We start from the raw sequence: 18668 nt of genomic DNA, 5'->3' as shown, positions 1-18668 counted from the left end.
CAGCCCCATGTAGCCATCCTGTGCCCTCGTAGTCACTCACTGCTGCTCCAGTCCCCCGCTGGCAGCTTTCTGACCTCGGAGGTCAGGGCCGCATTGCATACATTTTTACGCATTCCAGCTAGTGCAGGAACAAAAATGTATGCGTTGCACCACTAACGCGTAAAAATGTATATGTTAATGTTCCTGCACTAGCGGGAATGCGTAAAAATGTACGCAATGCGGCCCTGACCTCCGAGGTCAGAAAGCTGCCAGCGGGGGACTGGAGCAGCAGTGAGTGACTACGAGGGCACAGGATGGCTGCATGGGGCTGGTAGAAGCCCCAGGTAAGTTAAACTCATTTTTTTTTTTTTTGCTTGGACCTTCCCTTTAATATTGATATTCCAGTTTTGAGTAAAAGCCATAAGCTGGCCGTTATTATTTCTATTACCACCACTTCTTCTGCTACTATTCGCTGCTTATGAAGGCCAACATATTATGCAGCACTATGTGTTAAATAATGGGAGTAATTAGCATAAGTAACACAAACAAACACAAAGACATAACGTACCAAATAGCCTATATTTAACATGTAACAGTCTCTCTGTAATTTACTACTCTTTCCAAAAATGAACCATGTTCAATTGAGTTTGAGGGAAAATTGATCGAACTAATAATCAAGGCTATATGTATTTTCATTCACTTTATTCATGTTGATTATAACTACTATAATTAAAGGGAACCTTAAAGTGTGCCTGAGATGGAGAAAAAATAATTTATCTGTATCTGGGGCTTCCTCCAGCCCCCTTCAAGCCGTTTGCTTGCATGTGCACCTTTCGCACCATGCTCCTGTCGCTGGGAGCTTTCTGTGCCTGCGTGACTTCACAGATGTACGTCCAGCGGAGGATCGGAGCAGCCCGGGAGGATGACGCAGGAGGCTGGAGGAGGCCCAGGTACATGTAAAGTCTTTTGTTTTTTTCATCTCAGGTTTCCTTTAAGTGACATGTGACATGATGAGAAACAAATAAATATGCTGTCATCACTTTCTTCTTTTTATGTCTGAAAGAGTTAATATTCAGCTACACAACTGACCATTTTTCTCCAGTCGGGACCCAGTCGGACTATAGCGTCCCTCACTGATAATTTATTACAGCCATAAAACAATTTTCTGGCAAATAACTGTGCTTCTGAATGCAGGGTATTGATAACAAGGTCAATAGTTCATATATTTTACCTCTGTGAGACACTGGACAGACTTTGTTATTGAGACCAAACAATAAAACTATTTTTTAGGTTTGTAAACATTACATAAAACTGTGGGATATCTAAAAGTCCTTTTTAGGAGTAGGATGATAGATACAATTGTTTATCTCATCAGTCTATTTTCACTTTAGGTTCACTTTAAGATGGTATTTGTGTGCTCTATGCTTTTAGGGCCCTTTTTACACTATTTAAGTTGCGTTGGCATACAGTAAGGCCTACAGTACAATGAAAGTATGCTGCATTGTCAGTGCAAACTCACTTTTTACCCAGTTGGAGCACAGCTTGCTGTGCGTTACTGCATTGGACCCTGCCTGCTATTAATGTGAAAGCCCCTTAAAAATATGATTTCACCGCATTGCAGTGATATTGTCTGTTGTGCCACAATGCAGCATACTAAGTGTGAAAGGGCCCTTATGCCTTATGGCCTATGACAAAAAACCCTTGCCTTATTTATGATGCGATACTAACATAGATAAGTATTAACTTCATGTAAACTGTTAAACTGTTGACTCATTGACCCTCCCCTCAGTAGTCCCTGTCTAGGTTTCTATCCCTATTTCAGCTGGATGTCATCATGTGGTATGTTGGGGACTAGGCACTAGGCAATTAGCATACTGCACCCATGAAGGTGCATTTCTTTTTAGAACTGGGCACTGAGCAGCTCATTACCAGAGTGGCAATGGGATCAATTGATTCCAATCAGATTTCTGCTAGAAGACTGTTCTAAATCCACAAAGCATTGTGGTGCATTCATTGATATATTCCCTGATTAGCATTTTGATTGGGGGTACATAGATTGGAATGACACTGGACCATTCTCGTTGTATCCATATTTAGCCAAAAGTGCAGTCGGTGAATGAGATGACTGCAGGTGGTGGGAATAACTTTCCAGTTTATAAATAATTGGGTTATGGGGGTCCGAGGTGGAGTGTGTGTATGTGGGGGGAGAGTAGTGTATTGATGTGTGCGTGAAATATAACATATGAGATGTTAAGTACTTTACAGTGTACCTTAGGGAAAAAAAGTGCCCCAATTGCATACTTACCCCAGTAGAGGGAAGTCTCTGAATAATCCAGAGGCTTTCCCCATCGCTGTTCCAGTGCTGGGTTTTGTTGAGCAGTGCGCATCTCTGTGCTCTTGTCCATGAATGAGCATGGCCACACTGCACAGCTGCAAGCTGCGCACTGCGCAGATGCAAGGCATCCTGCAAAGTGCAGCTGTGCTTGTTAATGGAAGGGAGTGTGGCCAGTCACAAAGTTCCAGAAGGTCCAGATCGGTGGTCTTGATGTTTTCTTTAAGGAAAGACACAGTAGTCTGAATGTTACTCTGACACTGAGAGGAAGCCAGTGAAAGATCTGGGAGAGATGAGCAGCAGATGAGGAGTGAGGGTTGGGATAAATAAGTCTAAAGGACTGTACCCACAACGCGATGTTCCTATCGATTTTCCCGATGACACTTTGAGCGACAAGTGATTGATTCCACGATCTCGTGACATGGGTACAGGCATGTGATCAAGCAGACATCATTTAGCGTCATGCGGCTATAACGACCATCATGGCAGATCGGATCTTTAAGGTCCCGACGACTCCACTCAAATACCATGATTGCTTAACATCCCATTCGCGCCCGTCGTGTAATGCCGTATGACGTCGCGCATACCCACCGGTCGGAAAAGGGATCGTGGGGCGCTTGTCGCTAGAGAGGCATCGCTGGATTCATCTTCCATGTCGCTGTGATGGGTATTCAGCTTTACAGAGGATTTTATGACAGATTGCAGATGCGAACCAGCTTACTGCTCATTATATCTCTTGGGGAATCTAGAAGTAAGAACGCTGCATCTGTCTTCCCAGAAGCTCTGGCTGCCTTCACTTTGCATTATGAACGATGGAGAATTCAGCTTGTTTGACTTTCCAATCGTTGTGACGGGTTGTTGAGTTGAGGGGAGGTCAGGTCATTACAGTCTTCAGGAGAAATATCATTCTACACTAATATAGTTATTTGAAAATAATATTTTTTTCTCTGGGATATTCTACTTCCATTTTTTCTAATACCATTATTTTTTAGGGGGAGGGGGTAATTTTGCAAGACATTGATTTGTTTACAGCCGCCTCATATAGCTCTGTTTGACCCCATCCTCCATGTTGCTGGGATAAAGTCCATGCGCACTGGTTTCTGCTCTCAGTACAAAACAATAGCAGGGAGTCTGACATAATCCTACTCACAGAGGATTTTGCTTGTCGTGTTACCATGTATAATGCATACTCAATAAGGTCCGTGACAGGATTGCAGCCTTTAGATTAATTACAACACGGACCAGCAAAATGAGCAATAAGCATACAAGTTTATAGCTTAAAGTACAGAAATCCATCTCTCCTGAAGTTAATTTACAGAGTTGGGTTAAATAAGAAAAATCAGCACTATAGCACGGCTGCTTTATATTTTGATAGAAAAGCGAAAATATAAATGTTTTTCAAAGCTCTAATACATCTTTAAGTTTTAACTCTAACTTCTGCAGTCTGATACTCTGATTCAGTTAACTTTTCTGCTGGGTTTTCTCACAGGAGATGATTTCACAGCTTATCGATACAATACTTTTTCAACTTCCCCAGCAAGCAAAAAAGTACTAGAACAAGTTGTCCTAAATTCACTTTTTTAATTACTTTTTTTACCTACTTATTTACTAAGTACTTTTTTTTACTTTCTAGGTGCTAAAAACGTATTTTGTAGATGCAATAGAAAAAAAAACATTTACTATGAGGAAACTAAGGAGAAAGACATAGCATGAAATTTCGAAGCAGGTAGTTTTGGTGCACAGCGCTCCCCGCCAAAACCATGGGGCCCATAGCAGCAATGTAATGTTGCGCAATATCTACTAATATCAGAGCTGTCCTTTCCACTAAGCTCACCCTCTGCTGATGTCTGTGCCACCTAATTCCGATATTCTTCATGTGCCATCGATGACCAATTTACCAACTGGGAACCACTATAGCCGCAAAAAGCATTGTGGTCTATGCAGCTCCCATTTTAGCCAAGCGCAGTGGGCACCCAAATTACCTAATTTGCCTTATTAGGGATACCGATAGATTGTCTCATAACACCTCATCTCTGGCGAAGTACCAGTTTGATTGGGAGGAGTGGGTCAATTACAGAATGCAGGGTTAGGAGGGACCTCTGGTCCCCATTCTCCTTTATCCCTGTTCAGGTGTACCTCTTTTTATGAAACTTCACTGTCTTTGCCATAATGAGTGGAAATGTTATGTTGATTGGGGGGTCTGGGAGACATTATACCTGGAAATGTGTTGTGTTATCATTGGGTTGGGTGTTATTATGGCATAAAAATATCTCTGGGACTCTACTGTTGTTTTTCTTTCACTGTATGACATTCTTCTATGCAGTTGTTTGTTTACTAATGAGGAAATGCAGCCGTTTGCCTACATTTTCTTTGCTTATGTTTATGGATGATAATTGTACCATGTACGTGATGCTGGGTCTTTGGTGTCTGATTGGATGCTGCCTTTTGTCCTAGTCTTTTTATACCTGTATTTGTGGTTTCTAATAAAGCCTTTTGTATACCACATTACCTGCTTATTAAACCAAGGCCCTTGGTGAATTAGGAAAAAATCCAGGGATCTGGTTAGTGTTAGGACAGGATAGATACCATAATCCTACATCCGGCATATGCCAGTCTGGACTGTCAGTGTAATGTAAGAAAACCTGATTTGCACACTTCTTATGAGTAGCTGAGTGGAGGTGCTAGATAGAAGCAAAGGACTCTCACAATTCACTCAATCATATTGCCAGTAACCAGGCAAGTAGCATCACTTTCAAGGAGTGTTCACTACTGTTCACGCTATACACATCCTACCATTGGCAAGGTTATCTCCTCCATGGGTTTTAACTATCATCTGTATGCAGATGACACCCAGATCTACCTCCACACCCCTGACATATCCACCACTACCATGGACAAGGTCTCCTCCTGCCTATCAGCCATCTCCTCCTGGATGTCCGCTAGGTTCCTGAAACTAAATCTAGACAAAACGGAATTTATGATTTTCCCACCCCGGCCATCCACGAACCTCCCAGATGTGCATGTCACTGTTAACCACACTACCATTCGCCCTACCTCTCAAGCCCGTTGTCTGGGTGTCACCCTGGACTCCGCACTCTCCTTCACTTCCCACATCCAAAACCTCACAAAGTCCTGCAACTTCCACCTTCGTAACATCTGTAAGATTCGCCCTTTCCTGACCTCTGCCACCACCAAACTCCTCATCCATGCCCTCATAATTTCCCGCCTCGACTACTGCAATGCCCTTCTGTCTGGTCTCCCTATGACCCGAACAGCCCCACTGCAGTCCATCATGAATGCGGCAGCCAGAATTATCCACTGTTCCCATCGCTCCACCATGGCAGATTCCCTCCTAGAATCCCTCCACTGGCTTCCTATCCAGTCCAGAATCAAATTCAAGATACTGTGTCTGACCTACAAATCTGTCCACAAAACTTGTCCAACCTACATTTCCGATCTTACTCAGAGGTACACACCTAGCCGCTCACTCCGCTCTTCCAATGAACTTCGCCTAACCGCCCCCCGCATCACCCAGTCCCATGCACGCCTCCAGGACTTCTCAAGAGCTGCTCCAACACTATGGAACTCCCTACCTCCACCCATTAGGGCAGCCCCCTCCTTCAACATCTTCAAGAAAGCCCTCAAAACTCACCTTTTCACTCTGGCCTACTACCCCTCACAAGTTCTCTAAACCTACAGCTGAACTCTGGTCCCCTACCGTTCGTGTCCTTACCTCTCCCTCTAGATTGTAAGCCTTTGGGCAGGGTCCTCCTCCTTTTGTGTCCTACCTGATCATGCACCTCCATTACTGTGAACCCATGCTATGCATTTGAGTGAACCTAACGTGCCTAATCTCCATGCTCCATCCAGTGACTGACTAAGCATTACCTTGTACTCATACTGTGCTGTGTGATCTGGTTTTCTTGTATTCCTGTATTGTCATATTGCTGTATGTCACCCCTAAATATTGTCTGTAACCTAAACTAATGTCCAGCGCTGCGTAATATGTTGGCGCTTTAAAAATACAATAAATAAATAAATAAATAAATAAATAAATAAGGCAGCTTGCACACCTATCCCAGCATTATGATTTGTGGCTTTGTTTTTCATTCTTGCGGTTCTGCATTTTGTCATTTTTCACTTTTGAATCTTCTTTTGTGTGTTTGCCTTATTATCAGATTTTTGGAAGGCAATTTTTCTGTGTATATCAATTTACATGAGAATGTATCTAATTAACTTCAAAATCAGCTGCGAGCCTGCGATTTTTGCATAACAAATGAATTTTTTTGCATTTTTATTGACTTCCATTGGTATGTGAATCGTATATGTCTGTTGCAAAAAAAAAAATAAAAAAAAAAAGCATACATGAAGTCAATTGTGATGCCATTGACTTGCATTAGATGTGCAGCGAATGAGAATTTGCAAAAACGCAAATCACACACAAATTCTGCTATGTGTGAAAGGGGCCTTAGTCAGAAATAGCCCTCTAATTTAAAGTCATTGGGAACTGCTTTATAAAAAAAAGAAACAAGATACTTACCCAAGAAGAGGGAAGGCTCTGGGTCCTAATGAGCCTTCCCTCTCCTCTGCCGGTGCCCTCAGTGCAGTGCTGGCTCCCATGTTCAAATCCACCACTGCGGGGGACTTCGGAAGTCTTCGGGAGTCGAGTTCTCCCGAAGACAGGCGACTCCATACTGCGCATGCGTGTGCAGACTTGCGTGGGATTTTCCGAAGTCACTTTCGCCAACGGAAGGAGCAGTATTTGACCAATTTAGTCAAATACTGCTCCCGGGGACAGGCCAACACCGTGGGCACCGGGAGAGGAGAGGGAAGGCTCATTAGGACTCAGAGCCTTCCCTCTCCTTAGGTAAGTATCTGGTTTCTTTTTCTATAAAGTGGTTCCCAATGACTTTAAAGTGAATGTTTATCGGATTAAAAAAGAAAAAGTCAGATACTCACCTAAGGAGAGGGAAGGCTCGGTCCTAATGAGCCTTCCCCCTCCTCTCCCGGTGCCCGGTCCCGCGCAGGATCCCCCGTGGCAGTATTCGACCAGTTCGGTCAAATACTGCCACTTCCGCATGCCTTCGGGAGCTTTCGGAAGCCTTCGGGAGCATTCGGGCTCCCGATGACGCGGCCGCTCCATACTACGCATGCGCGAGCGCCCTCTATGACGCACTCGCGCGTACGTAGTATGGAGCGGCCCGTCTTCGGAAGCCCGAGTGCTCCCGAAGACCTCCGTAGTCCCTGAGGCGGCGGACGCGAACGGGGGAGCCAGCGCAGCACCGAGGTCACCGGGAGAGGAGAGGGAAGGCTCATTAGGACCGAGCCTTCCCTCTCCTTAGGTGAGTATCTGACTTTTTCTTTTTTAATCCGGTACCCATTGGCTTTAAGACTGAATCATATACATACATAATCACTGATGGTTGGTTTCTAGGTGTTATTGTGTAACTCTCTCTCTCTCTCTCTCTCTCTCTCTCTCTCTCTCTCTCTCTCTCTCTCTCTCTCTCTCTCTCTATATATATATATATATATATATATATATAGTGTGTGCCAGCCGTTGTTCTGGTGATGCTCTGCTGCTCTCCCTGTGGTTACCTTACCTGGGGTCAGCTTTTGAGAGGCTTGGCGAGTGAGATCCTGTATTATTTCATACAGAGTGCTCAGTGATGATTGTACAATGTTCTGTGAGGTGATATGCACCGCTGCTTCTCCTGCTAGAAATATAGCTTGTGACAGATGAGGACTGCTGAATTCAGCACAGAGTTGTCCTGACACACCGTGATTAGCAATACCTATAAATGTCTCTGACATTCAGGCCCATATTTACTAAGTAGCAGCTTCAGCCTGTTGAAGTCAAACCTCCATGGGAATACTTTTGGCACAGTCGTCCTGTTACCTCAGCCAGAGGCACAACTTTTATGATGTAATTGAATGTAACCTGAAGACAGTACATTGGTAGGCACTTTATCTATTATGTCTTTGCTCAGTTGAGGACATGTGAAGAATAACTTTAATACAGCAATCTATATAACATTCAGTATGTTATCACTATACAGAGCATTTTATATTCTAATGCTATTAAATGTTACCTTTAGTCTGCAGCAATTATGATTTAAACTTACTGGAAATCAAGGGAGCAGTACAAAGCTTAGTATAAAAAAAACTTCTCAAAATTCTCATTTGCTTGTGTCATTGGCAGTGCCAGAATACTGTAAAGGCTGCATAGGCCAGGGCCTAGGGTGCCTGCTGCCCAGTGGGACAGCTGAACATGGAACAGGGTTGATGGATATGGAAGAGGAGGTGACAAATGTTAAAGGAAGGCTGCACATGGGAAGTAATGTATAGAAGAGGGTTGTTATTGCCCAAGGGAGGGCTACGTGGAAGGAGCTGCTAAACACGGCTGTTATTACACATGGAAGAGGAGGATGCTCATGGAATTGGAATGGAGTCACTGCACGTGAAGGAGAAGCTATAAGAAAGTGGGCCTAGGGGCATAAAAAAATAGAAAGAAAGAATAGAAAGATTAGAAAGAAATAAAACCTTGGCCATTGGTTAATAAGGCTGAAAAAAGTAGAGTGCAAATTGACTTACATTCCTTCACATTCTTCTTTCTAGTCTTCAGGTTGAGGAGAGGTAAGTGGCTGGATAGTGTAAGCTAGTACCTATTCAGTAAAGAGTCCTTGGTCTAGACTCCCTAACACTGCTACTGCCTACTGAATGTGTCCTTGTGGGTGTAGTTCATGTGCAACAGGAGAAAAGCGCAATCTAAAAGTTATTTGTTGTGTCGAGAGAGTTACACACTCTGTGACATAAAGAGAAATGGAGCTAATCATCAGTCAGTCAACCCAATGCCTTCTGCAATCTGCCTTCTCCTAGTTTATCGCACCTTACTAGCGAGCGTGAACGTGAATTTACTGCAAAGGTTCGTGAACCGCCAACTTTAGCGGTTAAAAGCAAAGCCCTCGTACGTGCTAGAAACACCAAATTTGCAATTTGTATGTTAAGGAGGACAGTGGGAACAAGAGGAATTGTTTTTTTCAAAAAGACCTTATAGTTTTTTGAGAAAATCGTTTTTAAAATTCTTGTGCTGAGTGTGGAAAATAGGTTAATGGCCGCCAAATTTAGCGGTTAATAGCAAAGGCCCCGAACAAGCTAGAAACCCCAAATTTGCAGGGATTGTTATGGAGAACAGTGGGAAAAAGAGGGAAAACTATTTTCAAAAGAGACCTTATAGTTTTGGAGAAAATCTATGTAAGTCAGCACAGGGATTTTAAAACTAATTTTCTTAAAAACGATAAGGTCTTTTTTAAAAGACCTTTCTCTTGTTCCCACTTTCCTACTGAACATACCCATAGTCAGCACAGCAGCCAGTGACTTTAATGTAAAAAATGCAAACACAATTTTTTTTTACAAAACAATTCTTGTTAAATGTGATTGGCAAGCAGCCCAAGTTCACCAGGAACTGTCCGCCGGTGAAATGTTCGGACCATTTCAACACCTCATTGTAGAGTGCATACAGCATGGTTTGGGAGGTTGGAAAGGGGAGAGCTAACCAGAACACAAGTAGGAGTAGAACACAAAGCCTTATCCAATATCCACAGTCACAGTACTGCTTCACAGAATATCATTCATATCAATTACTTTTGATTGTGACAGTAGAGGTTCAAAAGATAGATAAATATTTGTTTAGCATCATTACTTTCTACTGTTGTCTATATGTAATGTGAAGCAGGGAGGTCTTATACGTAATATGACAGCAATCCGTAACTTTGATTTAAGACCTACCATCTGGTTGTGGTTTTCTGAACTGGTTCTGAATTATTTGTTTTTGAAAGACAGCAGCTTAGCCTTTGTGTAAGAATGAATCTTGGGCTTTTACCCAGGAAAAACGAACACCTAGAAATGAGCTGGTCCAGGTTATACAGCGCAAGGGTGGAGAAGTCTGTCATAATGACTTGATGCCATATATAAACACTGACTGCAGGGTACAGCGAGATGTAAACACTGGTACTTATTCATGCACAATAGCAACCTTACCTTCGGGCCCGTTGTCCTCTTTGGTTGGTGAAAATATTGCAAAGGAAAAAAAGAGGATGAGGTTCGTGCAAAGCTCCTGAAACTGTGGATCGGACTAATCAAATTTCTTAAGCATTTTAACTTTTTCACCTTACAGTATGTAACTCAGTTATAATAACTGCAAAAAAAGGGGGGGGGGACATTTCAGGGAGTTTTCTAAACTTCTTTTTGTTTTAAAGGGACTCCGAGCAGTGCAGAAACTATGGAAAGATGCATATAATTTTAAAGCTCTCTTTCTCTTCTTTCCAATGATATATAAACTGCCGCCCTACGCCTTTTAGTTTTCGCTATTTTCGCGATTGAAATTGCTGCGGCCGCGATTTCAATCAAAAATAGAGAAAACTAAAAGGCGTAGGGCGACGATTTAGGTGTCGCCAGAAAGAGGAGAAAGAGAGCTTTAAAATGATATCCATATTTCCATAGTTACATTGTATTACACAGGGCGACTTTTTCGTAAAGTCAGCAGCTCCATTCTGCTGAATGGAGCTGCTGACTTTAGGAAAAAGTCGCCCTGTGTAATACAAGTAACTATGGAAAGATGGATATCATTTTAAAGCTCTCTTTCTCCTCTTTCTGGCGACACCTAAATAGTTTCTCTATTTTCGAGATTAAAATATCGCGGCCGTGGCAATTTCAATCGCGAAAATAGCGAAAACTAAAAGGCGTAGGGTAGCTTTAAAATGATATGCATCTTTCCATAGTTTCTGCACTGCTCGGAGTCCCTTTAAACACTTTGCAATGTGCAAGGCCTGGAACCCACTACAAAACACTATCGCTAATCGCAGTCGCTAGCGGTTTGTAAGTGATTTCATGAGCGATTTTAAAACGTGTAATCAATTTGCCAGTGGTTGAGTAGCAATTAGCGATTAGCGTTTTTAATTCTGATTGGTCCTTTCAATTAACTTTAATTTTGTTACAGTGTGCAGTAATGTAAAGCCGCTAGCAAAATCGCTCTGTGTAGGTTTTGACGAGTGATTATGCCAGCGTTTATATACTTTACATTAGAGAAACGCTAATGCTAATCGCTAACGCTCAAAAATGATGCATGTCCTGCGTTTACGATTTTGGTAATCACAACCGCATGCAGTGGAATTTGGCTCATCCATTAACATTAGCTGAGCGCTTGAGGAAATCGCTAGTGGTTTGAATCGCTCACTAAACGCTCAGAAAACTGCTCTAGTGGGTTCCAGCCTTAACTCTTTTTGTAACTAATTTCCACATGATAGCACACTGAATATCTTATTGAAAGCACACACGGTACATTTTAATGGCACTATTGACATCATAATTGATTTAAAATGTACATTTTTGAAAGACACTGTAAGGACTTATTTCCCTTGGAAGCTGCAGCCGTTTCCAGTCCAGCCACGGCTCCTGTTCTGCCGCATGGCTGCAGCCCAAGACGCTAAGCCATGCCATGCATGTCCTCCAGATTTGCACCTAAAAGTGTGGTCTGGATGGCAGACCATGAAATAGATAGCATTTCCCTGTCCCTCTTGCCTGCGGGGAAACACTGCAGATTCTTCCTGGATTTGGCCATAATGGAAATAGGCCCTAAAGTGTGTTCATTTCTGCACGGAATAGTTCACTGTACTAAATAGATTGGGGAAAGCTGTGTAAAAATTCATACAAAAAATCACACAAAATCATCTATGTGTTTAGGATTTAGCCTAAATGTCTGCATTTTAAAATGGTTATAGTGTTCATGAAGCCTAAAGGTGGAATTGATTTTTTTCAGATTCATTGACTGTGACAGATCCTACCTGTGATCTATTAACCCACCACAAGGACAATCAATAAGCTTTTCAACGATTTCAGATAGTTTATTGTTTGAAAGAGTGATTGAGTACAGCTTATTTTTTCCTTTTTGGGTGTAGAAGAGTGACAGACAGATGAACAATGGCTACATAACTTTCAGCTTTAAGTAGTTCACTACTAGCAAAGGGGCAGTCTTCAGGGGCGTAGTGGAGGAGCTATGGGCCCCGATGCAAGTTTTACAATGGGGCCCCCCAAGAACTCTATACATAACTATTGATACGGTGCACCAAATATGTCGATGGCAACTACAGTGTCAGGTGCAAGAAGGGGTGGGAGCATTTTGTTAATGATTACCGCTATTCAAAGTATCTATAGAAGTGATTATTATGAGCACAGGACCAATAAAGAGATAATACTGTAGTTGAGGGAGGGCCTGATGCGGTCGCTACCTCTGCACCCCATATTGCTACGCCCCTGGCAGTCTTATTTTTGAGTAGATTTCAAAAACAGCTAAAGCCAAAAGCTCAGCATGACAACCAGGCCACTGGCATCTTTATATCCAAAGGCAGTTGTAATATTCATGGCAAGGACGCTGCATGTGCATTTTACAACTGACCCCCAACTGCACTTGCAGCGGGAAGGGGAGAGGTGATGGGCCGCGTAAGCGCACCGTGGTGGCTCTGCAGCCAGTCCAGTGGGAGATGATTGTTTTATAAGAAGGGAATAAAGATGGCAGCCTCTATATTCCTCTCACTTCAATGAACAATTAGCAGCAAAGCTGTTTCAGAGAACAGAGGCTCATGTTTCATAATTGCCACTTTGAAATATTAATATACATCTTTTAACTCTCTGGGAGCATTATGGGTAGGCCCAGTGATGTATATTACTCACTGAAACTGACTCCGCTGTGCCATAATGTCACATACAGTGGCGCTGATGCCCGAAGCGAGGCAATCAAGGCCATCATACATGCACACGTGGATTAATAAACTGTTAAGCCTTCTGGGATCAAGGAAAAGGTTAGAACCAAGAGTATTTGCATGCAAGGGCATAGCAATAGCCATAGCAGCCATAGCAGCTGCTATGGGGCCCTGGAGGTACTTGATGTTTTCACCAACTTTCTTGAGTTCCTCCACCATGTGATTTTATCTAAGTGCCCATGGACTAAACGTAGTGGAGATCACATGAGAATGCAAATCTCACAGTTAAATCCTATCCATAGGGTAGAGGTAGGTGGCATTTCTCAAGAATGCCTTCATTTTATGGCCACATGAAAGTTTTGCTATGGGGCCCCATAATCTCTAGCTACGCCACTGTTTGCAGGTAAATTGTCTTCAGTTTAAACTGCAAAATTGAATGTTCTTTCTACCCCCCTGGCTGTCCTTTCCAGTTCAGCAGACAATAGGGACTTATGATAACACCCAGGCCAGTTTAAAGATGTAATACTGTATACTGTCATAATAAAAATATTATGTTTTCTGTATCAAGACAATAAAAAAAACCATAATGTGGCCCAGTTTCTACAATTATTGAATTTTAACCTCTTGTGCTAAACAAGACACAACATATTCCAATTTTTTTTTTAAATTATCTTAATGTAAAGAAGCCATTTTTGCAAAGCTAAATATACCTTATGCATCAGTGCCTTGTAGGACCACCTTTAGCAACTGTAACTTGAAGTAATTATTTTCTGTATGATGTTGTCAGTGTCTCACATTGTTGTGAAGAAATGCTGTCGAATGCTTCCTTAAAACATTGCTTGTAGGCATTTTTTTATGCAAGCTCTCATAAGGTCCTTCCACAGCATTTCAACTGAACTGCACTCTGGACTTAGACTGGGCCAACGCCTTGATTTTTGTCCTTTTCAGGAATTCTATTGAATAGTCACTGGTGTGCTTGAGATCATCATTCTGTTGCATGACACAATTTCGGTCAAGCTTTAGCTATTGCACAGATGGCCTCACATTTGACTAGAATACTTTGGTATACAGAGGAGTTCATGGGAGACTAGATTGCAAGGATCAAACGTCCTGTGACTGTAGAAGAAGCCCAGTCATCACCCCTTCACTACTGTGCTCGACAGCGGGTATGAAGTGTTTTAACCAAATATGCTTCGGTGCTATATGGCCAAATAGATCCACTTTGGTCTCCCTTCTTCAAAGATTATTGTTCCAGAAGTTTTATGGCTTGTTCAGTTTTTCTTTTTAGAGAGAAGAGTATTTCTCCTGGAAACCACCTTTACATTGTGTTTCCACCTTTTCACAGGCTTACAACCCCCTAATGACCAGGCAATTTTTTACAATTCAGCACACTGCAGCTTTAACAGTTTGCTACACAGCTATATAACTTAGCACACAAATGAATCTTGCCTCCTTTTCTTGCCACCAACAGAGCTTTCTGTTGGTGGTATCTGATTGCTGCGATTTGTATTTTTTAAATTAATTTTTATGTTCTTTTTTTTTTAATAAAAATGCTTGGTTTGTTTTTTTCCTTCCTCTTCCATCCCTCCCCCCTGCCCCTGAGAGCCAATCAGTGTTATCGCTCTCAGCCTATGAGAGAGATCAGTTTGGGAGCCTCTCCTGGTGACAGCTCAGTGACAGAGCTGTCCCTCGTACAGCACAGCACTAGATCTCAGCGCTGTTCAAGTAATTTTGGCTTTTTTTTGTATACAGCCTGCCAGCTCTGATCATGGCTGGCAGGCTGTTTTGCTCCGTAACTCAGCGGGGATATGTTAGATCCTGACTAATCTCTGCCTACAGGATCTGACCCCAATCGTCGTGAGGCGGTCCTGTAGGTGCCACTCTCCCACCGCCAATGGGCGTTAGGCAATCGGGAGGGGGTTAAATAGTGGTGGAAACAGAAGAGTAAATGGTTGGCACTCCAATCAAAAGTTAACTGTCTTTTGCTGCATATTAAAATATTTCAAGGTTTCGAGACAATGACGTGTCTCTTTCTCAAGGGCAATAATGCCAAAGCAAATGTGCACTCCTGGAGAGAAAGCTTGATGTGCACACATGAGTGTCTGCAGGAGTACCTAACAGACACTTTAATTCTCTGGACAAAAAAACTGCCCAAACATCTACCTTTACAGAAATTGTCACATTTACTGATGATAAGTTTTTCGGTAAATATAGACAATTTTATTTCACTATAATTTCATATTATTTTACAAGTGAGAATATACATGAAAATGCATGGGCATGAGAAAACTAATTTTCACCAAATGGACTGAAGTCTATGGTCATGAGAAAGAATACATTTTTGCACTGAGGAGCATGTGTGTGAAAATGTATGGGCATGGATACGAAAACACATTTCCCCCAAATGCATTGAAGCCAACGTGAAAACACATGCTCAAGAAAGTTCTTGTTTTCATAAAAAATATGTACCGTATCTTGCAAACATTCCATTACGCTTTAGCAAAAATTTTGAGTTAGACAACATTGCAAATTACGATGCAAAAAATAAATTTAGAGAAAAATTGTGCCCTACTGACTGCTCCTTACCCAACTAATCCTCATGGAAGTGATGTGCTTAATTTATCACAATTTGCTTGTGCTTTTCGACCTTGTGTTTGTTAGATACCACCATGTGTCTGAGAAGCATGATGCTATAAAAAAGAGGAAATGTTGTGCAGAAGTGGAAAGAGGACTTTTTGAGGGTAGCAGGAAAATTGCAAGTTTTTCCATTTACAAGTTTGTAGGATAATTTAATGTTGTGCATACTGTAGGAAAATTATTAAGGGCAATTCCTGAGATTTCTAACAGCAATGACAATGAGAAACTGATTTACTAATGCAAGGGATTGCATTTTTCAATCCCTCACCTTAGTGGTGCAATGAGCGCCTAAACAATAGGTGAGCAGCAGCAGAAAGGCAAAAGTATGTTCAATTGTGTTCTTAACAGTGCTAAACAAAATGTTGTATTGCAGTTATAGTGGAATAATCCCCATAGCACAAACTAATATTGATGATGAACAATTAAAAGTATGCAGACAAGCACCGGTGCTGCCTGATCCCTGGTGTAATGTGTTGCACTTGCAAAGCTAGTAGAATAAGCCCCACAGACAACAGAAAGCAGCGAGGATGATGAGTGGTATACAACAGTTATACACTAAAATTAGAGGTTCCTGCTTGACAGTCTGATGCTGAACCTGGCTGTGCTTAGTCCCAATATCCTGCATCTACAATAGCAATAAGATGCCTCGCCACAGCAGTAAATATCAGCTTCTCCCATAAAAAATACCCTGTCTTCAACAGCTCTGAGTTAACAGTTGGATCAATTTAAACAAAGAGGATATCACTAGAAAATGACAGATACTGTATACCACTTGGTAGGGCCATATACCAAGTAATTAAGCCTTCCAATAGGATACCTGCTACAAAACATGGTTTCCAGAGTCTCCTGTTGCAGATTGTTTATCTCTATGGCTCAGGGCATTATGGGATAGCCAGATACAGTTTTCCATGAACATGATTGTTCCCAAGCGGAATGAGCAATATTCACGAGGAACTTGACTTTAACCATAATCTGAGCAGTTATACTATATCAGAGGTATCGGTTGAAAAGGGCGCCCGAGCTGCCTGTATGAAAAGGGCGCCGCCATAGACATCAATGTTATTTCTGGAAATATGGGCTACAAGGTGTAGAAAAGGGCGCCCGAGTTGTGATATAGTCTACAAGCGGGCTCCCCTTTGTAGCCCATATTTTTCGGCTACAAGGTTTTTGGCTACAGTAGGGCGCCCCTTTGTAGCCCATATTTTTTTTGGCTACAAGGTTTTCGGCTACAGCAAGGTGCCACTTTGTAGCCCATATTATTGCCCTTTTTGTAGCCTATGTTTTTATATGGGCTACAAGTGCTGGAAGCCGAATTATTTCATTCCCCCACTATCCATGGCGGCCTGGAGGGGAAATAGTAATTTACACATCCCAGAGTTTTTTTGTATCAGAAGTTTTTATATGGGCTACAAGCACTGTAAGCCGAATTATTTCATTCCCCCACTATCCATGGCGCCCTGGAGGGGGAATAGTAATTTACACATCCCGGAGTTTTTTTGTAGCCGAAGTTTTTATATGGGCTACACCAGGCGCCTTTTTTTGTAGCCGAAGTTTTTATATGGGCTACACCAGGCGCCTTTTTTGTAGCCGAAGTTTATATGGGCTACACCAGGCGCCTTTTTTGTAGCCGAAGTTGGTATATATGGGCTCCACCAGGCGCCCTTTTTTACCGGCGCCCTTTTCATATAGACCCATATCAGACCACGGTAAGGGCTGCGGAAGGATTAGTGTGTTACACAGATGCACTTCCATACGTGTACAAAAGTCCAGCAACTGTTAATTCACTAACTTTTCTGCAACCAATACCATTACCCACCTCATCAAGAGCTTCAGCATTTGACATCTAATAGACAATTTTGAATATATGCTAGGTTTGCTAGATGACTTATGTTCTCCAATGTTCTTGGGAGAACCTGAATCTTGTAAATGAGTCCCACAGTATGGTGTTTTGTTTTTTTGATAGAACTTAACTGGGTGTCTTGCAGATTTACTTTGTAATATTTACCAATCCCACAATCCCACCATAGGTAATTGTCACGCTATACACAAACTTATACTATATCCAGGAGCAACATAAGCCATGACTTCTCCAGGGGATGTTGGGCCCACCCACCATTTCCCACCTAGCATCCCCTCTTCCCTGCGTATTTGTTATATCCAGTAGATAACTGTAATCCAAGTCAGTCTAGCCACTCAATAGCAGTGACCAAGACTGCAGAACTGAGTGATGTTCATTTATAGGTGCAATCAATCCCCAGGTTCTCTCAATCTAATTTTATAGTGCATCTGGCAGTCAAAAGAAAGTGACATGCTATGCATGTTTCTCCATTATGTGATCATGGCAAGGACACATATTGGGATCAGCATGGAGCCTGGCTGGTTTAAGAGTGCTAATTGGAATGAAAAAAACATCTGATTGCTGACAGTAATCAATAAAGGGGGAGAGGTACGTTTTGTAAACGCATGGCTGTGTATGGTATGGGAATACCCTGCGAAGTCTGTACAGCCTGTGAATTTCAATGTCCTTCTGAAGAGGATTTCAGACAGGCTGCACGACTGCTTCTCATCTGTGGAATACATTGAAGCGAAGGGCTGCTGCTGAGATAGAATGGGAATAAGGCTGTGCCTGTCAGAACATGCAGCAGCAGCATCAGCTGATGACATCTAACATTCGCCAGAGACGAGCTTGCCGAAAAGTTACTTCCATTTTATTGCTGTGGGGACATATTGGCCAAAATGTCGGGCTATAAGCTGACCTCTCTACGCTGTGGGGAAAATGATATTGCAAGAATAAAACTTGAAGATTTGTGTAAATAACACACACTCCTGGGAATGGACCAAGTTTTCTACCGACTAGAACAAGGTACCAGAGTTAAAAATCATGCAGGTTTAGCAGCCTGTTGTGCTTTATTGCAGTGCACTGTTTTTTTTTTCTTGTATTTCATGTGCTGCATAGCTAATTTTAG

The 18668-nt window shown here is 42.2% G+C and overlaps 1 protein-coding gene across 3 annotated transcripts in view; it reads left to right on the top strand.

Moving 5' to 3' along the window:
• Positions 1-18668, top strand: part of CTXN3 (cortexin 3) — a 105219-nt gene that overhangs the window by 53988 nt on the left and 32563 nt on the right. The window contains exon 1 of one of the 3 annotated variants that reach the window (XM_068271648.1): positions 18000-18565. The exons of the other annotated variants lie outside the window; for them this stretch is intronic. Within the exon in view, the coding sequence (XP_068127749.1) occupies positions 18535-18565 (31 nt within the window). The 5' untranslated portion in view covers positions 18000-18534. Of the gene's footprint in view, positions 1-17999; positions 18566-18668 lie in introns of those variants that run through there. 3 annotated transcript variants of the gene reach the window in all.

Source organism: Hyperolius riggenbachi, chromosome 1 (assembly GCF_040937935.1).
Source record: "Hyperolius riggenbachi isolate aHypRig1 chromosome 1, aHypRig1.pri, whole genome shotgun sequence".
NCBI classification, from domain to species: Eukaryota; Metazoa; Chordata; class Amphibia; order Anura; family Hyperoliidae; genus Hyperolius; species Hyperolius riggenbachi.
The sequence above is the reverse complement of the archived record's forward strand: the minus strand, read 5'-3'. Positions and strand labels throughout refer to the sequence as shown.